Here is a 15,924-nt window from a genome sequence, read left to right as displayed (position 1 = left end):
TTTTTTTTTTTTTTAAAGGTTTTATTTATTTATCTGAGAGAGAGAATGGGAGACAGAGAGCATGAGAGGGGGAGGGTCAGAGGGAGAAGCAGACTCCCTGCTGAGCGGGGAGCCCGATGTGGGACTTGATCCCGGGACTCCAGGATCATGACCTGAGCCGAAGGCAGTCGCTTAACCAACTGAGCCACCCAGGTGCCCCCACAGTATGGTATTTTTGAATGACAATCTTGTCTACAGAGTCAGCAAATGTTACAAAAGCAAAACCTCTTTTTTTGCCACTGCCTCGGTCAGTCATGATCTCGATCACTTCAATTTTCCCATACTGTTCAGAATAATCTCTTAGATGATGTTCTTCAGTGTCTTATTTAATGCCACCAACAAAAATCTTTTTCACAGTTAAGTGGGCACCAGGTCTTTGAGAATCTTCTCTTGAGATAGCCCTCTTTGGTTCCACAACTCTTCCATCCACCTTGTGTGGCCTCGCATTCATGGCTGCATCCACCTCCTCCACAGTGGCATACGTGACAAACCCAAAGCCTCTGGAGCACTTGGTATTTGGATCTCTCATTACCGCACAGTCCGTAAGCATTCCCCATTGCTCAGAGTGGCTCCTCAGACTCTCATCGGTTGTTTCAAAGCTCAAACCTCTGATGAAGAGCTTCCGCAGCTGTTCAGGCTCTTTGGGAGACTCTGACTTAGACATGACGGCGGTGGGAGGGGAGACTTTAACGATGCTTACTCGGCGGCGTCCACGGACAGAAAGCCAGTTTTAGAACATTTTTATCACTCCATAAAGAAACTCCATTCCCCGTTTCCTCTCATTTCCTACTAGACAGCCACTAATCTACTTAGTTTCTAAGATTTGCATATTCTGGGCATTTCATTTAAATGGAGTCATACAATACATGATCTTTGGACTGCTTTCACTTAGCATGTTTTCAGGGTACATTCATGTTGTAACATGTATTAGTACTTCATTCCTTTTTCATAGCTGAATAATAGTTCGTTAATGGATATACCAAATTTCATTTCTCCATTCATCAGTTGAGGGATATTTGGGTTGTTTCTACATTTGGCTATTATGAATAATACCGCTGTGAACATTTGTGTACAAGTTTTTGTGTGAATATAGTGATTTCAGTTTTCTTTATTTTTTTTTAAGAATTTATTTATTTATTTGACAGAGAGCGAGAGCAGGAACACAAGCAGGGGGAGTGGGAGAGGGAGAAGCAGGCTTCCCGCCGAGCAGGAAGCCCAACGTGGGGCTCAATCCCAGGACCCTGGGATCATGACCTGAGCCGAACGCAGACGCTTAACGACTGAGCCACCCAGGCACCCCAGTTTTCTTGACTTTATACCTAGCAGTAGAATTGCTTGGTCATAGGATAACTCTGTTAACCTTTTGAGGAACTGCTAGACTGTTTTCCAAAGAGGCTGCACCATTTTACATTCCCACCAGCCACGTAGGAGGGGTCCAGCTTTTCTGCATCCTCCCTAGCTCTTGTTACTGCCTATCTTTTTTACTTTGGCCATCCTGGTGGATATGAAGTTGTTTCTTGTTGTGGTTCAGATTTGCGTTTCCCTGATGGCTAATGATGTTGACCGTCTTTTCTTGTGCCTTTTGGCCATTTGTACATCTACTCAGATTCCCTGATCTATTTTTTAATTGGGTTTGCCATTGAGTCTTGCAAGGTAGGTGATGATATCTATTTTGCAGATGAGGAAACAAATTCTCAGAGATGTTAAGTATTTTGATCAAAATCGCACAGTGACTTTTGCTCCTCAGTCTCACTCACTCCGACCTCTGTTCTTTCTAATGCACGCTGCTGCCTCCTGAGGATTCATGGTAGGATCACCAGGGTCCTCTTACGGGGGTTTTGACAGCAGGAAGGGAGTAGTTGAAAGTCTATTTGGAGACATTAACTAGGACTAGGTAGGAAAAGCCTCTGAAAGTCAAACAGAGGAATATGGATATATTACAGCTCCAGGTCTGGAAAAATGGCCATTTCCTAGGGACTGGCCATTTCCTGTGCCCCTGACTCTATCGCATCATCTTTGATTTTCACAGTAACCCAGTTCATAGATATTAATGTTTCCATTTTACCAATGATGAATTTGAGGCCCAGAAGGATGAAGTAACTTCCCAGAGTCATCAGGATTAAAATGTGGTTCTCTCCAACTCAAAATTCTGAACTCTTTCCTGCCAGAGATATTTTATAAAAGATTTTTTTTCCAGTGTTATGTGCAGCATTTACAAGCTTTTGAGGTCATGGCCCAGCCCATGGAAAGTACTTAATTAATGGTTGGTGGGTGAATGAGGAGATAGACAGGAGTGTATGGTGTAGAAGGACCTAATTCCAACTGGGATTCTGGGGGGCAGAGGGATGTATAAGTGAGATATTGGAGGTCTCATCCCAAGGCTTAGTGCCCTGGGGGTTTGCTCTAAGTTTCTAAACGTGAGGCCTCGGAAGAGTGTTCTGATGCCCAGACATCCTTAGCTTCCTGGGAGCAGGACGAGGCAGGTGGAAGTGGGATGGGTGTGACTAGCCTTGCATCTTTCTTGTGTTCATCACAAGAACATTAGAGTGGGAAGGACACTCAGAGACCATCTAGCTTGGTGCTGCTCTGGTACATTCCCAGGCCCTGCCTACTGAACATTGCTGAGATGGGGGCCCAAGAATCAACAACTTACCCGGGTAATCAACAAGTTACCCGGGTGATTTTGTTCCCAATAAAGTTTAAGAACCATTGGTGTAGAAAAAAACTCTTCAACTTGAAAAATAGTGAGTCTGGGGCACAGAGGGATTGAAATGCCTTCCAAGTTAGTGAATGAGTCATTTTTTTTTTTTTAAAGATTTTATTTATTCATTTGAGAGACAATGAGATAGAGAGAGAGCATGAGAGGGGGGAAGGTCAGAGGGAGAAGCAGACTCCCTGCTGAGCAGGGAGCCCGATGCGGGACTCGATCCAGGGACTCCAGGATCATGACCTGAGCCGAAGGCAGTCGCTTAACCAACTGAGCCACCCAGGCGCCCGTGAATGAGTCATTTTTGAATCCAGTTCTCTCATCTCCTGATCTCTTGTTTTTGCTGTTTGCCATGTTGCTTAATTCCTTAACAAAAAACCATTGTGTGCCCATAGCTTTCAGGATAGAATCCAAACCCCTCTAAGAGTCAGGCCTCTGCCTCCCTGGGCGACCTCCTCTCTGCCTACAGCACCCTAGGCTCACTGAGAGACTCAGTTTCTTGAAGGGAAAGGTAGTGGAGTCTTCACCCTCTGGCTTTTGCAAACACCACGTTCTTTCCTAGAATGCCCTTCTTCCCGTCTCCACCTGACAAGATCTCCCTCATCCTCAAGACAGTTCTCCTGGGTGATTCCTCTCAAAGCCACATGATGTGTGCCCCGCCTCTGCTGCCATCAGACTGTGTGTGTGTGTGACTCTCATAGCACCTACTGTTCCAGGCTGCTCAGTGGTAGTATGTTTCATGGACAGGCAGGTGGATAAAGGTTCTCGTGTGTTCATCGCCGAAGCTGCGTAAAATACTGACGTGATGCTGTATGAAATACATACAGAAAATGTTATGAACTAGTTACTGTCATCCATGAGGAGCCTAGGATCTAACTGGGGAGTCAGAGGGAAATTTTAATGCAAGAAAGTATTGCAAGAGGTGTTGGACAGTAAAGAATTAACTGGTAAATGAGTACACATAATCAACACAACAGGCATCCAGGGCAGAGCTGGGGGGAAAGGACTTCCTGGAAGAGGAGGCTTGGACAGGACTTGAAAGAACAGGGAGGATTTGGAGAGGAAAGAGGGGTTTCCAGGCTGTGGAAGGAAATGAAGGGCCTTGCCCTCTCTGAGGATGGTCTCATGGTGACCGCTCACAGGGAGTCTCCCTCTTGCCCCATCCTCTGCCCAAAGAGAAACACAAGAGGCAGAGCTGACAGCGCCCGCAGAAGCTGACGAGGTAGCCCGTGCATGCTGGCAGGAGGGTAGCTGTCTCAGGTTGTAGTGAGGTTTTAAAGCGGTAGTAGATACAGAAGATCTTGAGGGAGAGGAAGCAAAGAGCCCCGAGGCTTCTTCCCCAAGACTCTTGATAAAAATTTAACCCAGATCCTGAGCTTCAAGCTAGGTCGGCCCACCCTAGTTTATGTGAGGCGCTGTGGGCGCTGACAGAAGCTGGGCATGGAGAAGTACAGAGGACAGAGCCAGGCAGGCTCTGGATCTGGTGCTGTCCACCACCAGTTAGCAGTGCAGGTTGGGCAGGTCACCCAGCCTCTTTACCTCTGTCTTTAATCTGTTGAATAGAGAAAACAGTATCTGTCCTAAGTTGTCCTAGGGTGAGGAAACAATCACATTGAAGTGCTCTCTAAACCAAAAAATGCGGCACAAAAGGAAGGGGTTATTCTCGCACCTGTTAGAGTAGTCGGACAGGTTCTCTCTCATGGAGACACACTCACATCTTTAAAGGCAAAGGCACTGCTAGGCCCTCCAGGACATTAGATGGCACAAGTTCCTGGGAGTGGCACTCGTCACTAGGGTTGTCTTTCCTCTGCACAAGGCAGCAGTAATCAAGCTTTTGTTATCCAGAGACCACCCATCTTGCCTCATACACCTTTTTTCGAAGTCTCCCCCAGTAGACTTTGCAAATGAGGACAAGTGCCATGTCTGGTTCATGTCTGTGTCCCCAGTGCTTAACCCAAGAGAGAGAGTGGCCATTAGTAAATGTTTGTGGTGATGTTTAAAAAAACCTATTATCAAAAAAAATAAACCTGTTATCAGATTTGATTCTCATAGTATTTAAATATTTAGTATTTCTCAAATTATTTCTTATCATACCCATTTTACAGCTAGAAGAACTTAGTAAGTGGCAGAGCTTAGATTCCAGACTGTAAGACCTTAAATCACTGTTGGTCATTGTGGGAGGTGGTTACTTTTTTTTGCAGTTTCAGCAGGGCTGGCAAGTGGCCAGGGCTACCTGATGGGCTTTGGGGACTGCTTTCACCCCTGCTGACTCCTTGGCACTGCTGACTTCAGGGAATCCTGCAGAGAGCACATCAGGCACGTGCTTGCGACAGCACCCAGGCATAGACTTTGCACCATCAAAAGGCAGAGGTGGGAGCAGAAGGATGACAGTACGATGCGTTGTCATCTCCCTGTGGTCAGAGGGGCAGAGAGACACGGATGGCTGGCTTAGAGGAGAAGCAGGAGCCTGAACTCGTCTCACCCTGTGCTGGAGACAGGCTAGTAAATGGCTTCATCGGGAAAGGGTCAGTTCAGTGGCTGAGGATCGGCTGTAAACACGGGGCCTCAAAAGACCACCTTGGTGGGCAGCTGGTGAGCCGGTCTTGGATGAGTCCCTTTAGCTTCCGTGGACTGACTTTTCCTCGGTGAGAGTGAGTAAATATGTGACGGCACGTGCTGCACCACTCCCCACACCTCCTTTCCGCCTTTAGCTACTTTTTTTGGATAGAGAATAGTATGACCTCAGTGATCTGGGGGCTTCAGCAAGATCTTCTGGGACAGGCTTCTCCAACTGGGTGTTGTGAAGAAAAGGGCTTACTGCTAAGAGCACAGAATGGGCCTAGCTGACCTGGACTAGGTCCTAGCTCCCACACTAACTGATTACAGCACCCTGCTCAACTTCAGTTTTCTCATCTGTAACATGACAACAGCTTCTACATCACAGGGTTATTCTAAAATAAAGAAAGAAAGGAAAATGCTCTTTCACAGGTGATTGTAATGCACTACTCAGTCCCAAAGAGTGTTCTGGGGAACACTAGTACTGCAGGATTTTAACAAGGACAAGGTAGAAAGAGGCTGTCAAACAGGAAACTGCTGACTAATACCAAATTAAACAGCTGGTTCTTACTCAGCACTGTGCCTTTCAGAAGGGAAAAGTGTATGCAGGATTTCCCAAATGGAACCACTTTTCACAGAGAGAATGCACTTTTGGAAGCACAAGACCAAACAGGAAGGATAATAGCTGACATTTACTGAGAGTACTGTATGCCAGGCACTGTTCCAAGCCCCTTTACTCAAAGTGTCTTGTTTAATCCTTACAACATCCCATGAGAGGCTACTGTTATCTCCATTTACCAATAAAGAAACTTGGCACAGAGAGGTTAGGTAATTTACCCAAGATTACACCGTCAGTAAATTCAGAACTGGGATCCAAACACCAGGGTCTGGCTCCTGAGCTCACTTATTTAACAGCCACACTCTAAAACAAGGTAATACTAGGACTTTATTTATGTATTGTGTATTCATTAGCTAATTCAACAAGTATTTGTGAAGCCCATATTTATGTCCAGACACCATACTGGACACTGAAGATACAATTATAAAGGCAGTCACACTTCCTGTCCTCAGTGAGCATTTGGTCTGGTAGGGAACATAGTCAAGTAAACAGATGATTGCAACAGAATAGAGTAAATACTGTAATTGGGAGGTGCCTAAGGTGCTAGGGGAGCTCTTGGGAGGAATAACTGCCTCAAACTTAGGAAGAATCACTGCAGGAAGTGACTTCTAATCAGAAGGCCTAAAATGAATTGGAGTTAGTCAACCGAAGGCATGGGAGAGGGGAAAACATTCCAGGCAGTGGAATAGTATTTGCAAAACCTCAGAGGCAAGAAAGCACATTAGGAAGGGGATAGTTGAGAGATGAGACCTCAGAGGTGAGCAGGAACCCTCCTCATAGACATTCCTTATTAGCTGGGCTATGATGCTGGCACTCTGCTGACACTTGTCCCTGAACCAAATAACCCCAGCCATGTTCCTTAAGTTCATCTGCTTTTTATGGTAAGCACCCAGCGTATAGCTCTGTCATTGTGTTTATGGAACAGTGTTACAATTTGTCTGTTCCGGATTCTTGCATTAGACTGTTAACTTCTTAAAGTCAGGAACCCTGTCTTATTCATTAGTATGTCTCCAGAAGCTATCACTATGCAGTGATGCTCAGTAAGTGTTGTTTGTTGAATGAATGATGTGTTTTCTTTATAAAATGGATTATATCCTTCCTGCTTTCTTGAGCCAACTATCACTTTTCCTCAGGTTCATCATTATATCCAGCAGTTAATGTCCTATGTGGCAGTTCATTGGTGCCCTTAGGGGCTTTTGAGGTGCTGTATTCTGTGACTTCCTCTTTCAGCTTCTGATTGTGCTGTTCTTTTCCCTTCCTGCCTAGCCAGCACTTGATTGTAATCAATTTGCTGGATTCTGAAGCCTCCTCCCCAGCCTTCTTGTTTGTTTCTCCTGATCTGCAGTGGGCTGGAAATAAGATCACTTACCATGATTTGATAAGACTGTGACTAAGAGTTAGTAATCTCTGAGTTAGGTCCTAAAAAGCCCTCGTATGGGAAAAATGCAGATGCACATGGGACTCATATGTTAGCTACTCAGAGGCCTTCTTCCTGTTCTCCCTGCTCCGGGAAAGGTCAGATAACACTCAGGGGTTGGGGGAGGTGGTCAGTCTGGAGAGCCTCTGTGTGGTGCAGAAGAGCTGATCTACCTTTGTTTGACTAAACTACAGGAAAATCTGTTCTTCACCTACACACTCCACCAACTTCATTCTGGCCAAACACTTGAAACGCTTCCACCTAAGCTAACTTACCAGAGGCTAGCTACAAACCTCAGGCCAGTCTCTCTTAAGCCAAGTTCCACCAAGAGTGTGTTGTACCTTCATTTGAGCAGAGAGAGAAGAGGGAGTAGGAACCAAGGCTGAGACCAGAATATCTGGTCTCTGGGCTCTGATTCCCTCGTTTGCAAAATTAGAGTGACAACATGATATGATGTAAAGAAAGAGCACTCAGATTAGATCTGGGTTCTTATCGTCACTCAACTACTCACTCACTATGTGACCTCTGTTCCTCATCTGTACAATGGGAATTATAATACCTACTATATAAGGTGGTTGGAAGAATTAAATAGATTGTGTGGCGTGACCATGCCAGGCATAGAGTAGAAGGTCAGCAGGTGACGTCAGCTAGTATTAGGAAGAGACGTGACAGTCTTCTGGTTTGGGGAACTTTTAAATAGGAGATCCAGTTTCTCAGGAGGGGAAATACATAGACTCCATTCCATGACCACTTGGAAAAGAATGATTTAGAACTGGTATGGTGTGGGGCGCCTGGGTGGCTCAGTCGGTTAAGTGTCTGCCTTAGCCTGGGGTCATGATCCCAGGGTCCTGGGATGGAGCCCCGCATCAGACTCCCTGCTTAGCAGGGAGCCTGCTTCTCCCTCTCTCTCTCCCTTTGCTTGTGCTCTCTCTCTCTGTCAGATGAATAAAATCTTAAAAAAAAGAAAGAAAGAAAGAAATAGTATGGTACTTTTAGCTACCTAGTCAAGGTTACCTCTTGACTAAATTATACCCTTTATCCAGCAGGAGGTAAGAGGAGTCTACCTTTGCAGACTCTGTGCCATGGGCTGGGGGGAAAGAGGGTACAGGTAGGTAGGACCCAAATTCTGACCTCAACAAATGCAGCTCAGGATAGAACATAAGACAGTAATTCCAGTAATTTCTACATGAGGCAGAAAGAAACCCTGTCTGTGCAGGATAAATATTTTTCTATGGGGTTTCATCTCCAAGGCAGGGCCCCAGAGGTGGGGTAACCATCCAGTTTATTGTCCAAACTGGGACTGTCCAGGACAGTAGGCATAAACCAGACCCATCCAGGGTGAACCGGGACATATGTGGTTACCCAACCCAGAGGGTCCTATAAAAGTGATGGAACTAGTCTTAGGCTCTTTTGTTTTTTTGTTTTGTTTTGTTTTGTTTTTAAGATTTTATTTATTTATTTGACAGAGAGAGAGCACAGGTAGGCAGAGCGGCAGGCAGAGGGAGAGGGAGAAGCAGGCTCTCCGCTGAGCAGGGAGCCCCATGTGGGGCTCGATCCCAGGACCTCGAGATCACGACCCGAGCCGAAGGCAGATGCTCAACTGACTGAACCACCCAGGCGCCTGTATTAAATTGGAGAGAGTCATGAATATTAGCACTAGAGTGAACTGGGGGTTTTTGGTTCTTTGACCACATGATATGCTTGTTCTTCTTACCCTCAAAAAAAAAATGTTCACAATAGATTATTAAAGGTAAAAAAAATTACAAAATTGCAATATAGTATGCTCTAATTTTGAAGGACAGATATGCATGAGAGATATATATGTGCTTTGTAGGATTTGTATGTAGGAGATACATATACATACATGCTTATATATACATATATATATAGAGAGAGATACCAAAATATTAAATGTAGTTTCTTTTTTTTTTTTTTTTAAAGATTTTTTATTTATTTATTTGACAGAGAGAGACACAGCGAGAGAGGGAATACAAGCAGGGGGAGTGGGAGAGGGAGAAACAGGCTTCCCGCTGAGCAGGGAGCCCGATGCGGGGCTCCATCCCAGGACCTGGAATCATGACCTGAGCCGAAGGCAGACGCTTAATGACTGAGCCACCCAGGCGCCCCTAAATGTAGTTTCTTGAGTTGCTGAGGTGTTGATACCTTTTCTACTTTGTACTATTCTGTGGTTTCAAATTTTTAATGGCTTTTAAAAATTAAGAAAGTTCTTTACAAAATACTTCTAAATACTCACTAGATTGTGAACACCTTCAAAATAAAGGGGTATGTAACTGTTCTGCTAGGAACAGCCTCTTTCTCTCACCTACCTACCATCCCCTAGCCAACCCCCTAGCCTTCTTTCTTCACCTGATAACTTCTCTTCACCCTTCAAGACTCTCATCTTTTGGGATACTCTCTTCATGCCCACACTGAGCTAAGCTCCCCTCCGCCTTTCTATCATCCTGTTATAACTCTAATATAGCATTTATCTCAAATGGCACTTTACACGTCTGTTTTTGTCTGCTTCCTTCATCAGACTGAGTCAGAGACCATATCTGATTCATTTCTGCGTCTCCAAATGAATCCTAACACATAATAGATGTCAGGAAACATTTGTGAACTAACTGGCCTTGTTTTACCCCCTCTTGCCCCGCACGGATGGCCCAGCACATAGTAGGTGCATTATATGTGTAGTAAGCATGTACATGAATGAGGGAGGGAAATAAAACACCAAGAGAAAGGTGAGATTGGTGGCTCCTGGCATTTGTTGCTAATGGGAGGGTTTGTGTTGCTGTCCCCCCAGTCCTGGTCACCCGAGAGGATGACTTCAACAACCGGCTGAACAACCGTGCCAGCTTCAAGGGCTGCACAGCCCTGCACTATGCTGTCCTTGCTGATGACTACCGCACTGTCAAGGAGCTGCTTGATGGAGGTGAGCGCATGGGTGAATGGAGCTGGGGTTTGGCAGGGAAAGAGTACTTGGCAGCCTCTCCACTCTGGAAAATCCATGCTTCCCCAGAGCTCTGTTACCCTTCCAAAGCTGGAAATGCCTCGAGGGTGGCTCCACCTCGTGAGAATGGCTCTGGGATGTGTGATTTGCCTTCGTGTGGCTGGAATGCGTTCTTTGCCTACGTGTGTGTCACACACCACAGCATCCTGCCTATCTGCATATGCTCTGAGTTTTCTTGATTGTGCGTCTCCCCAAAATTGTCCTCTCTTCTCCCCTGTCACCTCCAGAGCAGGGCTAGTAGAACAAGGAGGGAGGCCCTTCAAGTCTGTACCAATGCAGGTCTCAAAGACGTTCTCCTTGATCCCATCCCCCCACCTCAGTCTAAATTAGGCCCCTTTCATTACTCTGGATCATGGCATGCTCTTCTTTCCCATCATCGCTCTTGTCACAATCTGGAATTATTTTCGTGGGTTCAGTAGCCTTCTCCCTAACTTGACTCACTCCCTAAAGGCCACTGATTTGTCCCCAGCACCTAGTACGGTACCTGGCATACAGTAAGCACTCAATAAATCTTTGTTCACTGATTGAATACCCTCCCTTTGGAGAGTGTTGGTTTAATTGGAGGGGCAGTATGTGCCATCCCTCAATTCAGGCTGGGCTCATCCTATGTAGGTCTGGTACAGAGTTACCTGCCACCCTGCCAGATACTTCCCAAGCTGTCACTTTCCCTCCCACTTCCCCTTATCCCATTCTGGCCTCGCCTTGGGGTAGGAAGAGAAGCATCTTACCTAGAGAGTGTCATGCCCAGGCCTCTGAATAAGTATGGCACATGACTGCCTGTTTATGCCCTTGCTGCCACTCCTTGAGGGCCTAGGGACCCTCTCTTGGGCCTGGATACCAAGGTCCTCCTTGTCGGTGGTCATTTTCCATAGAGCCTGGGAGCTGGAAGGGGCCTCAGAAGTTCTCTGAGTCACCCTGATTGCCTGCTTCCCCTCCTCCTGGCAGGAACCTTCAACAAGCCGGCAGGCTGGCCTTTCCTTGGACCGTGGCAGGGACTGAGGGAACCCTACTTCTTCCCCAGGAGTCCATTCCATTTTAGTTCTTCTCTAACTGGTTAAAACATCTTTTTCCAAATACACTGTGATTTTGTTCTCTAACTTCTGCCAACTGTCCTCTGCAGCTGAATCACTTTTTCAAAATCCAGTATTCAAAGAAAGTTCTTTCAGTTCCAGAGCCCTTGCTTCCACAGCCTAAAATTCCGAGATCATGTTCTAGTCCTTGCCGTGTTATTGGGCTGGAGGGGTTTACCAGTAATCCCCAAATCCTGCCACCTTCTGTCAGCCACAGCCATGCTGGCTTAGAACCTACGCCTGGCCCATACCCCCAAGCCTAGGCAACCTGCCCCAGAGCAGCAGAGTATGCCTGGGTCTGGGGCATGAACACTGTGAGGTGTAGGTCTGCTCATGGATGTGGTGACAGTGCCGGGAACGATTGATGCTTTCAGAGCAAGAACTCACTGCTCTCAGAAGCGGAGACTTAGAAAACGTCTCCAAGCAAGATGCTACTTAGATCTCAGGCAAGACATTTGCAGCTAAGAATTGGAGCATTCACCGTGGGGCTTCTTTCTGCCAAGCCTTAAAATCAATCAGTACTCCCAGCCATTGTCCAGTGGTTTACATTCCCTGCTTCCCCTCAGCCCTCAGACAGACAGGGAGTTCAGTCTAAAGAGAGACCCTCACCCAGCCTTCCAGATTGAACACCTTTGAAATGAAGATGCACAGGCCTTTTATGAAGCGTCCCCACCCTCAACCCCCCAGGCCAAGGCTGGTCCTTTGAGCCGTTCCAGGGGCATGGTTCCTGCCTGTTGACTTGGAACAGATGCCCTTAGCCCCCAACTTTACAGTTCGCCCACCTGCTTTTTTACCCAGCATCCATTTACAACCCCTGCCCTAGCCTCCCAGCCTCAAGGGCCAAAACCATTAACCCACTTATTTCTCCTTTCCCGACCTGAACAAGTGGCCGTCACTCAGGGCCTGCAGGCCTGCCAACTTCTAGCCCCCCTCCGCCCCCCCTTGACCTCTCTTGGTCTGCCTCTGTGTGTGTGACCAGCCAACCAAGAGGCAAGATCCTGCTCCCTTGTCCTAGGGCCTATTGCCAGTCACATTTCCAAAGTCTTCTGACCTCAGCTGACCTCCTCCCGAGGGTTTCAGGGAAGGCAGGCCTTCCTGCCCATCTAGCTTTCTCAGCCTGTATTTGCCCCTGGCTTTGCTGCAGCAACTTAGAGGGAGGCTCTCTGGGAGATCCAAGGCAGGCCTAGGCACAGGCGCAGCCTGTTTTCACGAGGTCCACACAGAACCCTTGTCTTTGAAATTGCTGAGTCCACAGGGCTCTGGGGCCCCCAGATTGTAGAGGGTTAGAGCTAGAGAAGCCAGCCGCTCTTGCCCTCTGGCCAGGGGTCCCCATATGAGAGCTGGGAGGAGGTCCAGGCAGCAGCATCAGTCTATTAATGCAGGCAGTTCTCTGACCCCTTAAGATGCAGCATGGAGTAATAGAAAGGACACTGCAGACTTAGAGTCAGGCCAACCTGGGTTTAAATCCCACCTTCCCCACCTACTAGCTGTATTGCCTTGGATATGTTGCCTTAACTCTCTAGGCTTCAGCCTTCTTCACTGTCAGATAACACCTGGGAAGTATCACAGGGGTAACATGGGGACTAGTGATAATGTCTGTAAAAGCCCCGATACATGGTAGGTGCGCCATGATTAGTCTAAAGAAGTCAAACTCTCCCCCTGACAGCTATAATCCTATTTCCTCCTCATGTAAAACCTGTGCTCCTGCCTAAAGATTCCTTAATTCTCTTTCTGCCAAACTTCTCCACCCTACCTAAAATACCATCGTGTTGCCTCTCTTCTCATCTAGATCTTCGGGCCCTTCAAGGCCTCCCTCTCTCAGGAAGCTTCTCTTGGTGCTCTGGTACACTCTGATAGCACCACCTCTGAGCTCTTGCAGTGTTGGGCTGGGTGCTTAGCACAGATCATTTCGTCATCTTTAGGAGGTCCTGTAACATAGTGAAAAGAACACAAGCTTGGGAGTCTGACAGACCTGGGTTTAAATCTCAGCTGTGCATTGTCACTGTGGGCTACGTAGTTGTTATTTCTGAGACCATGGACTTCAGGGCATCCTAGATGGATCAGGCAAATTGACCCTGACCCTGAGAGACTATCAGACTGGCAGAGGAGATAGATATGGAAACCGGTGGTGACAGCTGGGTGGGTGTCTGGCAGGGGACTGGACAGGAGGTCTGGGGACACAAAAAAGGAAATACCCCTGCCTAGTGAGCAGGGAGATGGAGTCAGTTATAGAACGCCTGGGGGTAGGGGGCAGGGTGTGTGTGCGCTTAAGCCTTATCATGAAGATTAATGGGAGTTTGCCAGACAGACTTCTTTGGGTGGGTTCTGAGTTCTGAATTCACGAGTACCAATTTTCTGCTCCTGAGCTCCACACAGAAGTGGAGGTCTTTGTGGTTTTCATTCTGTGAACGTGCTGCTTCTGCCTGTGTTGTTGGCTTATGAGTTGGAAAGTTCTGCCTCAGCACTTGACTGCCAAGTATAAGAAAAGGTTGGAGGGAGGTAGGGAGGGAGAGACAGGATGACTGGGAAGAGGATTTATCAGGGAGGGTGGGGAGCTGCCTCCCTCAAGCCCCTGGAGCTGACTCTCCCAGTATTTCTAGGGCTCTGCAGGGGCTTTCACAACTGTTTCCTCCCAGGGATGTGATCCCACTGCCAGATCCATCCTCCTGAGACATAGTTCCAATCATGGCAGCCTTCCTCGACCAGGATTCCTCCGGAGAATTGAGCCCTGGTGCTCTAAGGCATCCACTGTACACAAGGAATAACTCCTCTCCCAGGCATCTAAAATTGGTACACGTTATGCACCATTCTTGGGAGAATTGAGAAAATCGTTGCTCAGATAATTTCCTGTATGTGATTCAGAGGAGCAACCCAGTTGAGGAATGCTGCAAGGAGAGAGCATGAACTGTGGAGTCCGGATCTGAATGCAGGCCCTGCCACCAAAGAGCCTGTGATCTTGGGCAAGCTACGGGCTGCTCTGAGGTTCTCTTTCCTCATCTGGAAATGGGAGTGTGCCACCTGCTCTCGATGGTTTTGTCAGGAGTAGGGCATGTGTAGGTTCTACAGAGTAGGCACTTTATAGATAATACCTACTATTATTAACTTCAGAAACACTCAGTGCTTACTTGTTAAAAAATAAATACAAAATAGGGGCACCTGGCTGGCTCAGTCGGTAGAGCGTGCAACTCTTGGGGTTGGAGCCTCATGTTGGGTGTAGAGATTACTTAAAGACAATAAAATCTTTAAAATAAACACATACATACACACACACACACACACACACACACATATATATACAAAATATATAAAGAATCCTACCCATCCTAACTTTTTAACCTGATTTTGGTGGTGTTATAGTCTGACCCTCACCTAACTTTTTTCCCACTGCTACCCTAATTTCCAGCTGTACAGTAGTGTTGCCTCAGAGCTCACACCTTGGTGCCTTTACTCATGCAGGTTTTTCTGCCAGTCAGTCCCCATCTTTAATGCCACTTCCCTTCTGAACTCTTCCCTGCTCCCTGGGATTTGGGTCCAGTCCCCTCTTCTAGATTGAGGTAGACTGAGGGCAAGGACGGTGTCTGATTTGCCCCTGCCTCCTTTGCCACGGTGGTCTGCACATAGTTTAGTACATGTTTGGATGCGCTGATAAATCTCTAAGACCACTCTAGATTTTCCGTTTGGAGATGTGGCACCCTTCTTTCCTGGCCCACTCGTTCTTAGTGTCAGATTGTATCTGGTGTTTTAGAGCTTCACACACGAGCCACCTCTTTGCAGCTATCTTTGCAGTTACAGTACCACTGCCTTTTCGGTGCACATCACCTCAGAAACATTTGGCCTTTATGAAACCTAATAGCACTTTCCCGAGGGCTTCCCTTAGCCTCTTTTCTTCTACCTGCTTTCATGGCTCTTCCTTGCCCTTCTCTCCCAAGGGCACACAGCTCAGTCCTCAGTGTTACCCAGCCATCATCAGATGAGTCAAATTCCCCACCATCTCTGCCTAAGGCAAAGAGCCTTTCCAGTGCTGACATCTTCTTCCCTTTAAGAGACTGTTAGTTTGTTTTGGGGGCTGGAAACTTAAGAGTTCCATTTCTTGTTCCACTTCACTGTCTGTCCATCTGGCTGTACTGCCAGATGCTGAGGGAGTCGGCTTTGCCTCAGGCTGTCCTCTGGAAACTTCACCCTCTGATTCTTGCTGGCGGTGCAAAGAAGGAGAATGAGCACTGGGCTGAAGATCAGATGTTCTGGCTCTGCTACCAGCAAGTCCTTTCTCCTGTACGCAAATCCTTTCTTCTCCTCAGTAAAATAGAGAAGTTAGAGTAGCTGATCCCATGGACCCCTTCCAGCTCCAGTGTCCTATGTAACCCCTGGGCAAGTCTTTTCATTCATTTTTCAAACACTTACTGAGTACCTCTCCTGTCATAGGTCCTACTCTAGGCACCTGGAAAATAAAGACGATCCAGACATGGTCTTTGCCCTTAAGGAACTCATAGTTCAGAGAGGAAATCA

The 15,924-nt window shown here is 47.0% G+C and overlaps 1 protein-coding gene across 1 annotated transcript in view; it reads left to right on the top strand.

Annotated features, from left to right (window-relative positions):
- CLPB (ClpB family mitochondrial disaggregase) overlaps window positions 1-15,924 on the top strand; it is a 140,458-nt gene that overhangs the window by 50,288 nt on the left and 74,246 nt on the right. The window contains exon 5 of the mRNA XM_081797326.1: window positions 10,085-10,270. Coding sequence (XP_081653452.1) covers window positions 10,085-10,270 — 186 coding nt within the window. The remainder of the gene's footprint in view (window positions 1-10,084; window positions 10,271-15,924) is intronic.

The sequence above is a fragment of the Leptonychotes weddellii genome, chromosome 11 (assembly GCF_054177405.1).
Source record: "Leptonychotes weddellii isolate Sample4059 chromosome 11, ASM5417740v2, whole genome shotgun sequence".
Lineage (NCBI taxonomy): Eukaryota > Metazoa > Chordata > Mammalia > Carnivora > Phocidae > Leptonychotes > Leptonychotes weddellii.
The sequence above is the reverse complement of the archived record's forward strand: the minus strand, read 5'-3'. Positions and strand labels throughout refer to the sequence as shown.